Source organism: Sturnira hondurensis, unplaced genomic scaffold, assembly GCF_014824575.4.
Source record: "Sturnira hondurensis isolate 20B ecotype Veracruz unplaced genomic scaffold, ASM1482457v3 Scaffold0022215, whole genome shotgun sequence".
NCBI classification, from domain to species: Eukaryota; Metazoa; Chordata; class Mammalia; order Chiroptera; family Phyllostomidae; genus Sturnira; species Sturnira hondurensis.
In genome coordinates this window covers 9,780,777-9,799,305 of record NW_028094846.1, presented here as the reverse complement: position 1 = coordinate 9,799,305, position 18,529 = coordinate 9,780,777, and the positions used below count along the sequence as shown (strand labels likewise).

At 46.7% G+C, this 18,529-nt stretch overlaps 1 protein-coding gene and 1 pseudogene across 1 annotated transcript in view; one reads left to right on the top strand and one right to left on the bottom strand.

The window, feature by feature from the left end:
• The window catches only part of ACBD6 (acyl-CoA binding domain containing 6), a 134,643-nt gene extending 125,648 nt beyond the window's left edge, over positions 1–8,995 (top strand). Inside the window, exon 8 of the mRNA XM_037034970.1 lies at positions 8,711–8,995. Within this exon, the coding sequence (XP_036890865.1) occupies positions 8,711–8,865 (155 nt within the window). The 3' untranslated portion in view covers positions 8,866–8,995. The remainder of the gene's footprint in view (positions 1–8,710) is intronic.
• LOC118979070 (NADH dehydrogenase [ubiquinone] flavoprotein 2, mitochondrial-like) lies at positions 4,720–5,604 on the bottom strand (annotated as a pseudogene).
• Positions 8,996–18,529: the final 9,534 nt, after the last annotated feature.

Genomic DNA, 18,529 nt, shown 5'->3' with positions numbered 1-18,529 from the left:
GCCTCCAGGAGGGTTCTGTTTCCACTCAAGATCCAGCGAAGAAAACGGTTCCAAAGAGTGACAAGCCCCTGCAAGGCACACAGACCCTTTCACCTTTAACAGAGCAACTGGAGAAGCAGCAGCCACCATAAAACAGATAAGAAGAAAACCACTAAAATGAACAAATTCTTAAAGTGACTGGAATGACATTTTATAATAATTCAGAGCCAAGAAGAGCCCTCCCTCCAGGGCTCCTTCCCAGTAGGTGGGCGCCCTGAGGGAAACTGAGAACAGAGGGGCCCCTCTGTGGTATGCAGTCTCGAAACCCGGCCACTTCCCTGGACTCTCATTCACAGAAGCAAAACCCTTAAACCCCTGGGGGGAAGCAGAAAGTGTTTCTCTCCTCTTCCTGTCCCTGGGCCCAGGCGGACAGCCGCTGCTGTTGGAGGAGGGACAAAAGCAAAGTCTGTTTGCCGTGAAGGAGGGACAGGGAAGCAACCCCTGGCTCTGAACCCTGCACCAGCACAAAGCAGAGATCGCTCACTGCTGGGGCAGGGCGGCAGCCTCTCTCAGGGCCAAGACAGTTCTCCCTCGTACAAGGCAGAGTTGGGCTGACGTTTGGGGGTGGGGGTGCGAGAACACTGAGGAATCCCTGCCCCTGAGGGCCTGCCTGAGACTGAGACCAGCCCAAGCAGACAGAGAACCCCACCCCACTGCCATCAGGAGCTTCATCCTGAATAATAAGCAACAGCAGTCTTAGAGATGGGACAAGAGCAAGAGTGGGGAGAGAGAGACTCCCTCTGTGGGACATGCAGGGACCATGCAGGCTGCGGGTGGAGCAGGAGCACTGAAGGAGCGCTGGGCACCCTGGGCTGCACACTAAGCGGAAGGCGGGGGCAGCCCACACGCGGAGGAATTTGAAAGGAGCGGTGCACTGATGCGAACCTGCAGCACCAACAACCCGCAGACGCAGTTCAACTGCTCACTAGGTGGACTCGACACCCCTGCTGAGGGCGCGGAAGAAGAGGCGTACTTTCTGGGGCTGATCAGCAGGACCACTTCAGCCTCCACTGTCCTCTTACAGTGTTCTTCATTCAGTCAGACATTAGGGGACAAGTGCAAGGAAAAAACCACCCGCTGTCAAGCAGCAAATCAGTAACTGATGGAGCAAGTAGATAGTGAGTCGGCGCGGATATAAAAGACTTGAGCAACACCGTCCATCCACTTGACTTGGTTGGTATCCAGAGACCATTTCACCTAATGAATAGAATAAGCTTTATTCCAGGTACACCTGGAATACTTTATAAAAGTAGATCATATTCTGGATGAGAAGACAAACTTCAACAAGTGTAAAAAAATCATGCAAAGTTTGCTCTGTGACCACCTCAGAATTAAATTAGAAATTACTAACAGACACAGATCTAGAAAAATCCCCAATTGTAAGAAACTTAAACAGATCTCTAAGTAATTCATAGGTCAAAGAGGAAATTCCCAGGGAAATTAGGAAATATTTTGAACTAAGTGAAAATGAACACACCCTGTCGGAATGTGTGGGGTGCAGCTGAAAGCAGAGCTTGGAGGGGAACTAGATGCTCTGACTGGGAAAGAGTAAAAAGGTCTCAAATAGATGACCTGAGGTTCCACCTTTAAGAAAGGTAGAAAAAGAAAAGCAAAGGAAGCCCAGGATAAGCATAGGAATAAAATAATAAAGACCAAAGCAGAAATTATTAAAATAGAAAACAAAAAAATCAGTGCGACAATCTGTGAAATCATTGAAAACCTTTGAAAGGGTCAATAAAACTGAAAGACCTCTAGCCAGGCCAATTAAAAAGAGAGAGAGAAACAAAGATTCTACTGATATTATGAACAGTTTTATGCAAATAAATTAGATAAGAGAAACACAGAGTATCTCTCTCAAAAAGAAATAGATAACCCGGATAGCCTTATATTTATGAAAGAAACTAAATTGTGGCTAAAACTTTTTCACAACAAAATCTTTAGGACGTAATTGCTGCCTTGGTGAATTCCACTGAATGTCTAAGGAAGAAATAACACCAAACCTGCACACAAACTTCCAGAAAATCAAAGAGGAGGCAGCACCACCCAATTCAGTCTGTGAGGCTGACATCACCCTAACACCAAAACCGGGAGAACCCCCAAATGAGAAGAAAGCTACAAGCCAATATCTCCCAAGGATATAGATGTAAAAATCTCCAACAAAGTGTTAGCAAATTGAGCCCAGCAATGTACAAAAAAGGTAATAAATCATAATCAAATGTGTTTATCCCAAGAATGCAAGGTTGGTTCAGCAATTGAAAGTCATTGTATTTCATCACATCTACAGAGTAAAACCCAAACAGAACATGCAGTCATCTCCACATGTGTAGAAAGAGCAGAGGAAAAATTCAGCCTCCCTAAATGACCCAAACACACACATACATATACACACACAGCAAAATAGGAATAGAAGGGAACTTCCTCAACCTGAGGAAGTTGGTAGCTTGACATTACTCTTAACGGTGAACGGCCGAATGCTGTCCTGACTAGTCCACCTTGGTCTGACCTTGTATAGAAGTTCTAGCCAGTGCAGTGGACAAAGGAAAGAGATAAACAGATGTAGATTTAAAGGGAAGAAAGAAAACTTCCTTTTTCACAGATGATGTGACCACCTATATGGAAAACCCCAAAGAATCTATGTTTCAGAAAAAAACTATTAGAATTAATAAGTGAGATCAGCAGGTTTGCAGGATACAAAAATGAATACATAAATATCAACTGTATTCCCGTACACTCTTAATGAATAATTGGAAATTGAAAGTTACAAAGTCAGTATGCAAATGCCAATTGTTTTTCTTTATGCTTGTAGTGAACCAATTTTAAGTTCTTAAAAATATCATTGACAGCAGACTCAAAAAATTTGAAATTCCTGGGAATAAATCAAAATAAATGCACAATTGTATGCTGAAAATTCCTAAATATTGCTGAGAGAAGTCAGGGGAAATCGAAGTAAATGGGGAAAGACACTGTTGTTTGTAGATCAAAAGACTCGATGTTCTTAAACTATTCATTCTCCTCAAAGTGATCTGCATACCCAACGGGGCCCTAAAAAATTCCCAGGAGGACTTTCTGTAGCAATTTACAAGCTAATCTAAAAGTGATGTGGAGAACAAAGTACCCGGAATGGCTGCACCAACTTTGAAAAAGAAGAAAGTTGGAGGGCCCACCCTTTGGTCAAGACTTACTATAAAGTCACAGAAACCAAGACATCGTGGTGTAAGAATAGGTGTATCAGTCGATGAAACGTGATAGATAACCTGGAAGGACCAGGTATTAGAACAAAAGGTGCCCCCGGTGCTCCTATCCCAGAGGATGTTGCAGGGCTGTCAGACTCTGGGCCAGGAGCTGGGCGCAGAGACCAGTGTGTATTTTCCTATTTCCTACTCCTTTCTTATCAACATTCCCCCCAGAGCGGTGCATCTATTACAGTTGATGAACCTGCGTTGACGTATCCTAATCACATTGTGACACAGTGTAATCACCCAAAGTTTACATCATGGTTCACTCCTGTACATTCTGTGGACACATGTAAAATGGCATGCATCCGTCATTACAGCATCATGCCACTTCTTTAACAGATACAGGCCTGTTCAGGTTGTATTTTCATACGAGTTTCGGCAAGTTGTCTTTGAAGGAATTGGTCCGTCTCACCTAGGCTGTCATATCACGTGTGGGCACAGAGGTATTTGTAGTTTTCTTTATCATCCCGCCGTGTCCATGAGATCTGTAGCGACGTCCCGCTTCCATTTCTGATGCGCAGCACCATCCCCCTCCCCCCAGTTCCACCCTCTGTGGTTTCAGTTACCCACAGTCAAAGCAGGAAGAATTCATACATGTGCTGGTGTGAATACAAACTTTGGAAGTGTGGTAGTCTCTTCTAAAAGATCACTAGTCCTGACCAGTGTAGCTTAGTTGCTTGGGCATCATTCCTCAAAGCAAAGGTCATGAGTTTTATTCCCGGTCAGGGCACATGCCTGGGTCACAGGTTTGGTCCTCCGTCAGGGCACATCTGAGAGGTACCCAGTCAATGTCTCTGTCACATTGATGGTGCTCTCCCTCTCTTTCTCCCTCTCTTCCCCTCTCTCTAAAAAATAAATACGGTTCTTTTTCTTTAAAGTTAGTTATTCACCTGCTACACGACTCAAGAGTCCCACCCCTAGATGTTTATCCCAAAACATGAAAACAGAAAAGACCCACACAAAGATGTGTCCAAGTGTTCGTCAGGTCTTACTCATCATAACGGTCAGAAACTGGAAGCAACCCAGGTGCCTGCACACATCCGTATAATAGAATACCACTCAACAATAAAGAGAAAGGGACTTGCAGCAACGTGGGTGAATCTCAGAAGCATTACACTAAGTGAGAAGCAAGACACAAAAGACTCCGCCATAGGGTTTCCATTTCTGGAGAAGGCAAAACTGCAAGGACAGAAATCAGATCAGATCAGTGGTTGCCAGGGACTGTGGCTCGGGTGGAGGATCGACTGCAGAGAGATGGGAGGGAACTTTTGGGGGTGATGGGCACGCCCCATATTTCTGTTGCAACAGTAGTTACATGAATAGATATAGCCGTCAGAGTTCAGCATTTTTTTAAGAGTGAACATGAATTCAATAAACCAGGAAAAAAGTGGGGGTGGGTGGGACAGGGAATCTCACGCTAGATGTTTTGTTTCGTTTTGTTTTGTTTTACAGAAGGTTCATATTTTATTTTCAAGTGACATATTTACAATCAAATATAGAGGCCTGCTTGCACACCGAAGCCAGGTCCTTTGGGTGGTTCATTCAAAGAGGTGAGACCCTGAGATGGTTCACAAGAGAAGTGTCCACTCCTTGGCCCAGGTTTTGGAGTTTCACCAGCTTTGAGCTCATCAATAATTTCTTCAGTGTCCTTAGGTGTCAGATCCTCAGAGTAGTTATTTGTCATTTATTTGAACCATTGGTGCATTTACACAGGCCCCGAAACATTCCACCTGTGTAACAGTGAAAAGTTTGTCAGGTGTAGCCTCCCCAGCCTTTATTCCAAGCTTTTCCCAAATGGCCTCCGGTGGTTTCGAAGTGTGCGAGGTGCAGTAGTGCAGACCTGAATGTGGTGCTTTCCAACTGGCTTTCGACTGTACATTGTGTAAAAAGTTGCTACTTCATAGACTCTCACTGGAGGTACCTGTAAAACTTCCGCAGCCTTGTCCACAGCAGAGATGGGCAGCCGTCCATTCTGTCCTGGGGCTGAATCCAGGACTGGGAGCCCAGCTGCTGCTTCACGCCCCTCTGGGTAGTTTTTTACAATTGCTTCTATTCTCTCAGTTTTCTGGTGAGAAGTCAAGTGGAGTATCGGGGCTGTTCTCAGGAGTATCTCTGTGCACAAATAAGGCTCCTCCAGCTCCATTTTCACAGCTGTCTTACGCAGATTCCTCGTATGTCTTCCCCACTGGCCGTGAGGCCAGCCACCCGGGCCCAGAGTGCTGCAGAGAAGAACATGGTGGGCAAAACTGTTGGTATTTCCCAGCAGCACCAGGCGAGGATCCCCAGAGCTCACACTATGTGTTAATTGGCACAATCCAAAGTAGATGGATGTAAATTGTAGTAAAAAAATACAAGAGGAAATTTAATAACTGGCATTAGCAATTTTTGCCTCTGAAGTTTTCTATTTCCCAGCCACATAAATGTGTCTATTAGTAAGGACACCGTTAGGAATTCTAAGTAATCCGTATGTTATTTTCAAACATCTCTCTCTGGCATGGTAAGGGAGAGACCACCTTAGGTCATGTAATATATTTAACAGAGTATCCAGAAAAAGCGCTAAGAATCCTGAGACCAGGACCTATGTCTTCAGAAAGTCACGTAGGACAAAAATAGAGACAGCAGTGTGGACGCCCTGGTTTGTGTGTGTTTATCAAGTCCCAACCCGAGTCTGCTTCCCCCTACGTGTGATTTTCTGTTTCTTTTCCCTCCGAAAACTCCTGTTCTTCCTTCTTCTGGTTCCTTATTCTAGAAGTAACGTCACCAACACCTGTGTGGTCCCCCCAACTGGAAATGTCCGTGTCATCTTTGGTTCTTGTAGCTCTTTCCCCATTGTTCTCAGGGTTGATTTGTGAAGTGTTTTTTAAATATCAAAGGTGTTAGCGCTTGTCTGGCTTACATATGTGAATGTTTCCCAGAGTGTGGTTCGCCCTTGTGTATAGTATTCTTGTGTGAGTGGTATGGCTGTTTTACATTTCTGTGTGTTCAAATTTATCGATTTTAAGTTTCTGTGTGTTCAGATTTACCAGTAATTTTCTTTATGGCTCTGGGTTTCATATCAAGTGTGGAAGTACTCGAGCCATTTTATTCAGTAAGCGTTATCATCTGTACAGGCCTTAAGCCTATGAGCTTTTCAAAAACCTGTAAGTATATTTGAAATAAAATATTTTTTGTCCCAGAAAACAAAAGAAAGATTTACAAATATAAATAGATGTTTAAGGGTCTAGCAATAGGACATTGTATCAGCTTCATTTATTATTAAATTTAGTGTTCGCATTTTTAAGTATGTTGCTGTGTCCCACTCCTTGAATTTTGGCCCCTTCTCTCCATTCCTGCTGACACTGGCCCAGTTCGGGCCCCTAAAGAACTACCACAAGCTCCTGATGGGCCTCCTGCCACAGGTTTCTCGGCCCCGCAGGTCTCTCTGCACAGAATGATCATCCTGTCACGGAAGCCAAGTTTCGCCACTGCCCAGCCCGTTAACGCCAGGCTCCTCAGTGCGGCTTTGCAGGCCCCCTGTGCAGTGGGGTTAAAAAACCCAGCCTCTGTCTCTGCTTTAGACCCTCCACTGTTTCTGGGAGCCTGCAGCCAGTTCTCGGCTCCCCGTGCCCCTGGCCCCTTTCTCTCTGTGCAGCGCCTTTCCTCCTCAGTTCACCTGCAGTTCTGTTGGGTCCTTCAGAGCCCAGCCTCCGTACTACCCACTGGTGCTGTTTCTCCCATTCCTCACCTTCCTCCTCCCGCGCCTTCGCCTGGTGTGCGCGTGTGTGCGTCTGCCACAACACTTACTCATTCCTTTGTCGTAGAGTTGCCAAGTTACATATTACTCTCCCAGCTGTTTTATAATAAATTCCCCCGAGCAGAAATCTTACCTGCATCCTCGATAGGACTGATATAGTGTGCATTCAATAAAATACTCATTGAATCAAGCTCCTTATCCTTCTTCCCTTTTATCTGGCCTTTTGTTGTTGCTGTTGTGTAATGTATCATACCACAAAAGAGTGATAAATGTGTATGAAGAGTTTAAAATGTAGTTTTAAAAAAAGGTACCCACCACCTAGCTAGAAAGAGAACCGCGCCCGTATCTGAGAGTGCCTCTCCAATCACACAGCCTCCCATGCTCTCCCAGCCGCACGAATTAGCACTGTCCCAAATTGTATATTAACAATTCCCCTGATCATTTCACTGCATATTTGTGTCTCTGAACAGTGGTCTTTAGTTTTGTCCTTTAAATTTTTGTTTAAATGCAGTCACACTGTGATACTCTGTTGGGGTTTTTCCTTCACCATCATGTTCTGGGTGTAAACTCATGTTCATTAGTTTTCGGTGTTGTGTGGGGTTTCACTGTGCCAGTGAGCAGTGTCTGGTGTTTGCTTGTAATGCTGAACAGGCATCGGTGCTGCCCGCCTGCCGTCTGCTGTGAGCAGTGCTGCTGTGTGCGTTCTCGCTGGCGTCTCCGTGGACCCCAGCCCCTGCAGATGTCCCTGCGGAGCGTGCAGCTGGATGCAGAGGAGCTGGGTCAGAGGTGTGCATTTGTCTGGGGTCAGTGCGTAACACCAGACTGTCCAAAGTGCCCATGCCACCCTACCCCCCACAACTCAAGGGGAGTGTCCCCTGCCCCTGTCCCCTTCGAGGCTTGGCACTGTCTGAGCTTTAATTTCACCGACCTACTGGCTATGAAGTGGTGTCTTCTGGTTTTCCTTTTCATTTTCCTGGTTACTAATGTTCCTCACGTTTCATGCTTATTGCCATTTCTGTTTCATCTCGTGGGAAATGCCCATTTTGCCTTTAGCCTACATGTCTCAGCACTGTCTAATTAATGGGGCTTTGCTCCCCCACAGACCTGGGGTGCACAGGAGTGGAAGGCTCTGTGTTCCTGCCCTTCAGTCCGTTAGTCCATCCTAGGGCAGTGCTGCACCATCTTCATCATCAGCCTTCGTATTACAGGTCCTTGTCCCCTTCCTGTGCCTGTGTGGGTGGTGCCATGTAGTGTTTGGTGGGGAAGGAGATTGTGTGAAGGGATGGTCTCATACCTAGGCCAGCTTCTGTTTTGTCATGCACGAATTTTAAAGGTCAGTTAGTTACCCACTTACCTCCTCTTCAAAAACAAAACATAATTTTTCTTTGACATTGACAAGATTTTTAGCCTTTTGGGATAGTTGCAAACATTATCCCGATCACAGTATAATAGAGACTTAAACATTCTTTTTGTTCTTCCCATTAAGAATAGGATCCAGAAGCCTCACCATTAAAACGTGTGTTTCTTCACTTGCTTGCTTGCTTGCTTCTGGGCAACCAACAAACCATCTCCTGTGGCTGACACTCACAAGTCCACCATGCTGGCACAGTTCTGGTTACAGGCCCGGTCGCCTTTCCTGCCGAAGTCTCCTCTCTCTTTGTCTCCCAGTAACCTTGTCTCCGTATCCGTCCGCTTCCCACAGCTGCTGCCTGTGAGTTTTTGGACATCGTGGAGCTGCTGCTCCAGTCCGGCGCTGACCCCACCCTGCGGGACCAGGACGGCTGCCTGCCAGAAGAGGTGACAGGATGCAAGGCCGTGTCTTTGGTGCTACAGCAGCACGCGGCTGGCAAGGCTTAGACAGAAGGACTGGGAAGTACCATCCAACAGCACCGGGCATCGGTGACGAAAGAAAGCTGGGAAACCCATGCTGCTTTTACCACCCATCTCTGCTGTGCGTCTGCTAATAAAACCAGTTCTGAGGAACGGGCATTTTGAAGTCTCAGCAGTTCATTCCACTTGCATGCATTCCCGCGAGTGCAGCTTTGATGATGAACGTGTGCACCGTGCGTAATACGATCCGGCTCTGCTGAGCGTGCTGTGAAATGTATCAGTGCGGTCGGGGGAGGAGACACATCGTATTTTACAGCGTTAAGCATGGCTGCCCTTTTAAGGAACTTAGAGAAGCAAAACATGACTGACAGTTCTATACTGATGATGGGGGGCAGTTCCTTGAAATCCTGGAGTGGGGATGACGTGATCTGGTGGCATTTTGGACCGTGAGTCCTCATAGGGAGCTAAAATGTCCAACCTCTTGGCAGACAGAATTGGGGAGGATAAGGAAGAAGAGGGGTGTTAAGAAAGCAAAAGAAAAGGCAGAATTTTGTCACATCAGGGTACAGAAGTCATAGGAAGAACCAGATGTACAGAAAACCTTGAAACCTTGGGCATTTCAGAGTGACTTAGTGACCTCACTGTAGGATTGAAACACAGGGTCTGGAGTCCCCTGCAAGGTCAGGACACCTTACACTCACCCTCACACAGCAGGGAGTTCTCCTAGGGCCCTCCTAATTGGCTGTGACGTCCCCATCACGGTGGTGGCAGTTTGTAGACAAGCTTGGACTGAACTGTTGAGCCTCTGTGGGTCTAATGTGAAATAGCCATAATATCCCGGTCCTTGGGTGTGTGATTCGGGTTATTTCTGGATACCAGGAGAACATCTGTTTTCTTACTAAAAGAATAGACAATTTGAGCACAGTTTTTGTGAATGGACAGACAAGTATGCCCACCTTGAAACCGGCTCGTAAAATTCTCCTTTAAGCCCCAAGAACCCCATCTGGGGAATTTCTTGACATTTCTTACTGTATAAAGAAAGGAGACAAGCTGTCATGTGAAAAAAAGTGAAATAAGAAACAGGTTGAGATGCAAACATCGCCACTTAGAAGTAATTTTTCTAATGTGTCACTGTTAGGTAATCAGCAGTAAGCTTGCTTAGTGGAGCCCCTGGCCCTGGCAGGAGTTTCCGAAGCTTGAGCCCACCTGTCGGAAAACAAGCCCCTCACGCAGAAGTGAGACACGGGGGTGCCGCTTACTGTGGGACTGTTCTAACCGAGCTTCCTGTTTTCTGGGCCATAAGCCACACCATTCCCAAAACTCTCCATTTGTTGAAGTGTCTATGGACGTGACCTGCGGGTTAGTACAGGCTGAAGTGGTACCGCCCTTCCAGCATGCTTTCTCGTCGCTCTCTGTGCTTTTCCCACAACCCAGCCACATCGCAACCTGCTGTTTAGCTGAACACTCATGGTCCACACTACCTGAGTGTGTTTAAGAAGCACTGTTCACTAGTTACAGTAAAAGTGCCCAAGACGTTGTATGCAGCTTTCTACCAATAGTGCGGCTGACCCTTGAACGCCACGGGTTTGAACTACGCAGGTCCACTCACATGCAGATTATTTTTCAGTGAATACTATAAATGCGTTTTCTCCTCCTTACAACATTTTCTTTTCTCCAGCTCATTTTGTTGGAAGAACCCAGTACAAAATACATATAACACACCAGTGACATGTTACGTGGCCGTTTAGGTTATTGGAAAGGTCCCCAGTCAACAGCAGACTCTTAGGAGTTACGTTTTTAGGGGAGGCAATGGTTACATCTTGGTTTCTGATGCATAGAGGGCTTGGTGCCCCCAACCCCTGCGCTGTTCAAGGGTCAGCTATTCTTTGTGTATTTTTAGGGTATTAACAAATCAAAGAATGTTTATTCATTTCAGATTTACAGGGTAGTTACCTGAGCAAGGAACTATCAAGAACCCCTTTTTGCATCTCTCCTTTGTAATTTGATTGTGCTGTTTCTTAGACCAGTTGCTGTGCAGCCTTGTCTATGGACATTCTGCCACGTCTAAAACTGTATAGATTGTTCTTAAGCAAAGTCTATAACTCGGTATTTATTAGTTTTATTGTGAAGGTTTAAAATTTACACTCAAAGCTATCACTAAAAATAATCAACATTTTCAACCGCGCTTTAAAATAGGTTTCTGGAAATCTCCACTGTCACCAGTATCTGAATTTTGAAAAACTTGGTTGTCACAGAACAATCTGGATTATCTCCCTGAGCCTTAGGGAGAGGTTTCGTTCCCAAGTGTCAGAAAAAAACGGATCTTGGTTTGTTTTTATTCTCCTTCAATGACTAAATTGTTATATAGTGCCTCTCACCTCAGCCAGATGGGGAGTCCCATTGCCAAGAGCTGCGGTCGTGCCCGCAAAGCAGAGGGCACCAGTGGACCGGGGCAGAGAGCCAGCCAACTTCCGGTTGCGGGGGAATCGCATTTCTGTACGTTCAGCAGGACAAGACAAAGACGCATTTGGATGCACTGTAAGTTTCCTTCTGCTTCCGGAACTTTCCTTCTCTGGACAAACTAACGATGTTCGAGCAAATCAATATTTTAAAATACCGTAGACAACCTTTCTCTGAAGGTTCATTTCTGGTCATGAGTCAACAAGAAATTGAATCGTTCAGCATTTTTTTAAAACTGGGATTAGAATTCACTCACCCCTTTTTTTTTTCAGTGTACATGACTATTTTTAAAATGCAGTCGCCACTGTGTTCTCAAACCGGACACCTGTTGGGCTGGAGGACTCACAACGTCAGCTCGACAGTGAACAAGGAAAGACGTTTGTCAGAGTTGTGAGCAGTCACCGTTGGATACTTTACCACCTGCGTTTTCTGCGCTGTTGACGTGTTGCTGTTCTGCGCTTACCTCATCCTCAGTTCCACATTCATTACTGTCTTACCCCCCAGCCACCTCTGAAGATGTGTGTTTACACACGAACTCACACCTAGACCCATTTTCCTATGCCTTTAAGAAAGTGAGACAGTGAATGTGTTGCTTTTCCGTGCCCTGAAGGTACTGTGATCAGAACAATACTAACGACCCCTTCTGTGCCGAGTGTTCACCCGTGACTTGCACGGCCTTTGCCCTCTACCCGCCGAGCTAAGAGGCCGCCTTCCCAGTAGTCTTTGGGCACACTAGTGAAAAATGGGGAAAACGAGAGAATCGTGTAAACAAACCTCAAAGGGGAGGCAAAGAACCGTGTCTGATTGGCTGTTCAGAACTCTTGCTTGAATCTAATCAGCATCCTTAACTCTTGGGGATTCCTTTGGCCGAGAAACTGGGGCTCTTCCCCAGAACACAGTGTTGTGCGTGGAATTTTGAGAAGTTCGCAGACCTCCTGGAGCTCATCTGTGACTCCCCAGGGGTCTGTGGGTCCCACTGAGAATTTTTGTCTGGGTCCCTGTTAGCGAATGTCAACGAGATAATTATTTTGATGACTGGCCCCATGTCCATGGTGTAAGTGCTCCTACCAGGTGGTGCGTGGGTGTTGCCATGGCTGTGTGAACGAGTGGGAAAGTGCTTTTTCTTGAACAGTTGATTAAGGTTCCAACACTAGACGTAGTTTTATCACTGACCGCCACACTGGGAAATTTTTAAAGAGGACCGACCGGAGAACTGGCCCCTGACCTCTGATTCGGCTACAGGACAGAACCGAGCCCACCTGCGCATCCTGTCACTTCCTGGTGATGCCTGTTTGTATGTTTATCTTTTCTGACTTTTCAGGATGTTTTTTCAGCATTTTTTAATCTCCCCCTCCACGGTAGCCTCTAAAGCAGCCACTGCACATGCTATTAAGCCCACTTAAATGAGGATGAGGCGTAAATGGGTTAGTGCAGGCGTCCAACAGCAGTGGAGCCATGACTGGGGCCGGGGCTGCTGAATCCCAGCGCTTTCTGTTGGGGCGCAAGGCTCCCGCGAGGTGGCCAAGCTCTTCTTGTGCGGGAAGTCCGGGGCACTCACTGAATGGCGGGCCTGTCCCAGGCCACCGTCACCCCTTGTCACACCCTCGTGCAGCGTCAGAGTTGCTCCTGTTATGTCAAGATATTGCATGAGACATCTCAAAATGTCTCATAGAAATTCATAAGTTGCTAACAAAAATCTAAATATTTTAAACCGACTATACCTGTGTCTCTAATAAAGATGTGAGATGTCAGCCAGCTGGCCACGTATTGTTCTCTCTTATGCTTGTCAGGTAGAAGGGTAACAACCACAGTATAATATCTGGAAGCGTATCTATTATATCTCTTTTTAATGTTTCAGCATTTCCCAGCTAAAAGGTTGCTATAATCCAGTGAACCTTTCTATTAAATAGGTATTTCTCAGCTTCCTGCCAGGTTTAACTACTTGGCTATGGGTAATTATTTCATGTACAGTACGGTCTCCCCGAGGATTAATGAACACGGCATGTGACCACAGCAGAGCTGAGCTGGGGCTGCAGCAGGGGTCGGTGGCCAGGCTATTTCTGAGTTCAAGTATTCGAATGAACTTCAACTTCCGGCTCCTGTGGGGTTCACAGTCAGATACTGCAATAGAGCTCATACTTCTCTGATCGATTCTAAGGCACACGTTGTTTTTCAGATCTTAACGTATCCTAAATTGGTTCTTTTACAAACAATGGTATGTCGTAACTGAATTGATGGCCTTTTTTTTCTTAGCTAATGTATCTTGTAGTCAGTATATCTGATCTTCAAGGACATGACAGTAATTACACCTTACTTTTATACAGGACTTTATATACCAGCATTCTTGTTTTTTAAAGATTTTATTTATTTACTTTTAGAGACCGGGAAAGGGAGGAAGAGGATCAGTTGCCTCTCACGCACCCCTGCTGGGGACCTGGCCTGCAACCCAGGCTTGTGCCCTGACTGGGAATCGAACTGGCAACCCCTTCCATTTACAGGCCAGCACTCAACTCACTGGGCCACGCCAGCCAGGGCTGTATACCAGCATCTTAATTGAACCTCAAAATAATTGTAAAAGTAGAAGTAATTGGCATTTTCCCTATTTTACAAATGAGCAAATTGAAACTCGGAATGGGTATAGACTTTCATACAGACAACACTTCCTCACACGATCTTATTCTCTCAGAGTCAGGGTGATGACCGAGCCTGGCCACACGAAGCCCAGAGGTTTTCCCTGTGCCTGTTTTCAGGGTGCGCTAAAGCGCAAACAGCAGCAGCCAAACACTCCAAGGTGCCTTGTCACGCCTTTTCGTGGATTTCGTGTGTGCATGTTGGATTTTCTCCTTGAAACGTAAAAAGGCTTCAGTGCAATCTCTAATCGTGTGACGTGAAAAATTATGACGGTCGTAATTGCAGCTTTACCTTGAGTGTCTTTAATTATTTCAGTAACCAGTCTCAGTTCCTTCTCAGAGAGGTTTGGGGCCAAAGCATCGCGAGTATCAGACGGAAGGGAAAAGCTTCCTTGCTATACTTACCACCTGACATATATTTTGCACCAGCTGGGGTCAATTTGCATACACTCATTAATTGGTATCACACTGAAGGACTGAGCAGGGAAAGCTATTTAACCTCATCTTTATTCACTTATCCCTGAAATATTCCTGTCATCGTGGTCCTCCGTGAAAAGCGGGGCTTAATGGCTTGAGCTTTGTATAGGTCTCCATAGTTACTGGGCATTTGCCGCATTTCATTTCTTACTATTTTTACTTTTCATATATAAATTCTTCAACATTTTCTTTCCTGTGTTTTATTGTATCATTTTGTCTCGGCACAGTGATAAAAGAAACGTCATTGTTTTACATTTGTCACCCTCTCTTCCTGAGAGCCCACGTGCAGGACTCCCTCCCAGGGGCCCCGTTCCTCCCTCTGGCAGTGGAACCAGAGCGCGTGGCCACAGGGAGCGGGCTCCTTCATGCCCAGGACAGACTCTTTCTTGTCATATTCAGGCTCCGTGCTCAGAAGGAATGACTGTAACTTCGCAGTAGAATACTGAGGTTAAAAACCAGATGGAACCGTCCAAGAGGCTGCTCCGTAACCCGCACTTGCCTCGTGGCAGAACCCTAGGCCCTCAGTGTGGCTGTCCCTCGTACGTGGGGAAATGACCGTGTGAACCTAGCGTGGGGGACTGGGAAGGCATGAAGGAAGAGGGAGGTGGCTTTCCGTGGGCTGCAGCAGCCAGTGCAGCCCCCACACTGCAGCTGCGATTAATTTTCCCTCTCACTTGGGGAGCCGTCCTGGTTTCCATTTTAATATTTAGAAGGTAAGTTCGGTTGATGGACACTGTGTGTAATAAAAGGCTCGTTTAAAGTACACACACAGGATAGAAAGTGGCGCCCCAGGGCCAGAGGCTTGCACCGAGTACATTTGTGGGGCCCAAAGCTTAGTCCTGGATACGTTTATAGCACTTTAGCTGCGTTTGTGAGTTTGGAACCTTTCCAAACAAAGAAGAGAAAGACATATATTATTGTTTATAATCTGCTTTATTCCGCCGAACCTTGACTGAACAGACTTGTGGATTGCTGTTTAAATCCCCCAGTGCCTTTAACTACTGATAGGGAAAGTGGTTAATGCGCATTCGAAACGAGGCTTGGCATCCACTTCAGGAAATCACTTTAATTGAGAAGCATTAAATGTTAAAATGATTCTGAAAAAAAAATAAAGCCAGCACACACACTGAGTATAAAAGTCCAGGCCCATCAGTAACACAGGTTCCTGGTTATTGGATCCCTCCAGCCTTTAAGCCCCGCAGCTGACAGGTGTCGAGAAATTGACTCTCGATTCCTTAGGTCACTGTCCACAGGCCAGCGGCCACCCATCCCTGGCCAGCGGGCAGGTCAAGGCTCCACTTCAGAGGTGGGGAGGGAGCTGGCAACTCCACAGATGTTTGTTTTTCTGGAATGATAAACTAGTCCCAGGTGACTGAAATCGGAGATTTAACCCCAGAGTCCTTGCCCAGGCTTTCCATTGCCCCGCTGAAGCCATCTGTTGAAACCTATTTACCATGCTAATGGCCTTTTATTTAACTGCTTATTTCCAGCTGCGAGTGTGTGCCAAGACTTCTCTTGGGGTCTGTATTTTATCTTTCAGGAAGCAGTTCCCAGCCATCAGCCTTTCCAAAATCCCCAAGCCCCTCCCAACCAACAGGAGATCCTGGTCCAGGGTTGGCAAGCAAGTGAGAGAAAGATAAATCTTTAAAAACAGAAACCCTCCCCCAGCTCCAGAGACAGCCCCGCCCAGAAAGTTCTGGCCGGTGCAGGGGTCCGCTGAACCCCGCCCCCAGGCGTGACTACGCCGTGGAGCCACGCTTATCTCTTAGGAGCCCCTTCCTTGAGAGGGGTCACGCCCATGCCAGCAGGGACGGCTTGTGTGACTCGTTCATTTAATTACAGAACATCAGCCCAGTTAATAACACACCTAAATTCAATGTTTGTGTTTAACAGGGGAGAGGGCCAAAGGAAAGGGTTTCAAAAGGAAAATCCTGAAATCATACTGGACAAGACGAGAGAAGAAAAGGAATGAAAAAGTCATCAAGAGACAAAATCGAAAGCCCACGCCCGCCTCTCTCGGAAGGGATGTAATGTGCTCTCCCAGGGCCGGAGCTGCTAATTTGAAGACCTGTATTTAATAGCCTGGATGGTTCTTTTTATTACTCCTTTTAGAAGGATGATAGTAAAAAGTTTCCTCTTCCTAATGATTTGGCTCATTTTATAAACATTGGGGTTTTTCTCCTCCCCCCTAACTCGCAGTCTTTCCTCTGCAGCAGTGGCTTAAGCATCACTTGCTTCTCTGGAGGCATCCAGGACCCAGACAAGCGCCCAGCCCGAGCCCCGTTGTGCGCAGCTCGCTGCACAGCCAGCAGAGGGCGCTATGGGGAGCGACGCCAGGGTTTCTAAATGGCAAAACCTGAAATAGCGTTCATGTAAAGAGATGTGGCAAAAGGATGCAACGATTTTCTGTTTCGACTGTAAGGTACAATTTTTAAACTATGTCTCAAGTATCAAATCTAAGGAAATCCATACATTGAGGATCGCCTCTGTTATGATTTTACTTATAATTTGGCCATTGATTAAAATTTATAATACCCCAACTTGTGCCTTTGATTTTTTTTTTAAGATTTTATTTCTTTTTAGAGAGGGGAAGGAAGGGAGAGAAACATCAATTTTGGTTGCCTCTTGTGCGCCCCCTACTGGGGACCTGGCAAACATCCCAGGTATGTGCCCCAGGCTGGGAATCGAACCTATGACCCTTTGGTTCGCAGGCCAGCACTCAACCACTGATCCACACCAGCCATGCTGCTTTTTAGTCCTTTTCTGACTTTAGCTGAAGGGAATCCTGGGCCCAGGGAGAAAGAGGGCGGGGAAAGCCGAGTGAACACGGACTGTGGAGCCTTCGTCGGTTCTCCTGAATTGGTGTCTTATTTCATTCTCTCTGGTGGGTGATGTCTTTCCTGTATTCTTCTTTAAGCACTTGTCCTTTTGAAAAGTCATTCTCAAAGAATTACATGCTCAGGAGCTGGTCATCAGCGACCAAGCCAGAAAGAAGGGCCAGATCCTCTCCTTCCCCTGTGAGCTGAGAACTCGTCTGATAATTCCAGAATGTGACTAGATTCGCATTGCCGTGGGGTCAGGGGACAGAGGGCAGGAAGTGGAAGCAGCCCAGGGACTTGTCAGCCTGACACACCCACAGCAATGGATAGTGCATATGTGCCAACTCAGTCGAGACCAGCCGGTGATGAGGGGGTTGGGATGAAAAGATGCCGGTCAGAGTGCACTGCGCATGCGCTGGCGAACTCGCAGGCCCCATTCTGAGTGCCTTAGAAATATTCAGATGATTGATTAAAAGTAGCAACACAGCCCTTCTTAGCCACCTGGTGGATTTCCCTAACCACCACCCGAGGGACTGAGCAAGGGAAGAAGCACAAGTCCTCACGTGCAGCACGTCCTATGTTTTGTTCTACCAACACCCCACTCCCATTGGGTGCCCTTGTCTTCACCCTCCCTCGCACCCAGCGAGGTCCCTCTCACTCTCAGCCTTCCTTGGACGATAACCTGATAGATAACCCGATAAGGCCCTTTGCTGTTCTCAGCCTAGTAACATAGGTACCACAGGAGGTGCTTGGCGAAGGACCATGAATCCTTCCCTGGATAGCAGAGGTCCGGGTCTCCACGGAAGGGCCGTGAAGGCCTCCAAGTGTCTCAGGGGAGGCCCCGCCCAGGAAGGTGCTCTCTCTCCTGTTCACGGGGGGCGGGTAGACCGTGGGGCACAGAGCAAGTCTAAGGCTTAGGTGGACTGCTGGTGCCTGGTGGCACCCTGAGACTGCGGAGTCAGAGGCCAGAGCCCAGCCTGGTGATGTGTGATAAGCAAATCACACAAGACAGGACAGTTGTCACTACCGCTGAGTCTGGGGTTGCTTCACCAAGTCCCCCAGGGGAACCAGTAGCTGAAGAGGTGAAGAGGGAGTTCTCTCCGCCCACTCTCCTGCCCCAGGCTCCGTTCAGCACTGCCCAGCAGAACTTCCTGCGGCGGTGGAAACACCTTGTACTTGTGCCCAAACGCAGTGCCCACTAGCCTCCTAGCAGGTAAGCACTGGCAATACAGATAGTGTGAGAAACTACGCCTTTCGACTTTTAAATACTAGTCAATTTAATTTTAAATAACCGCATGTGGTTTT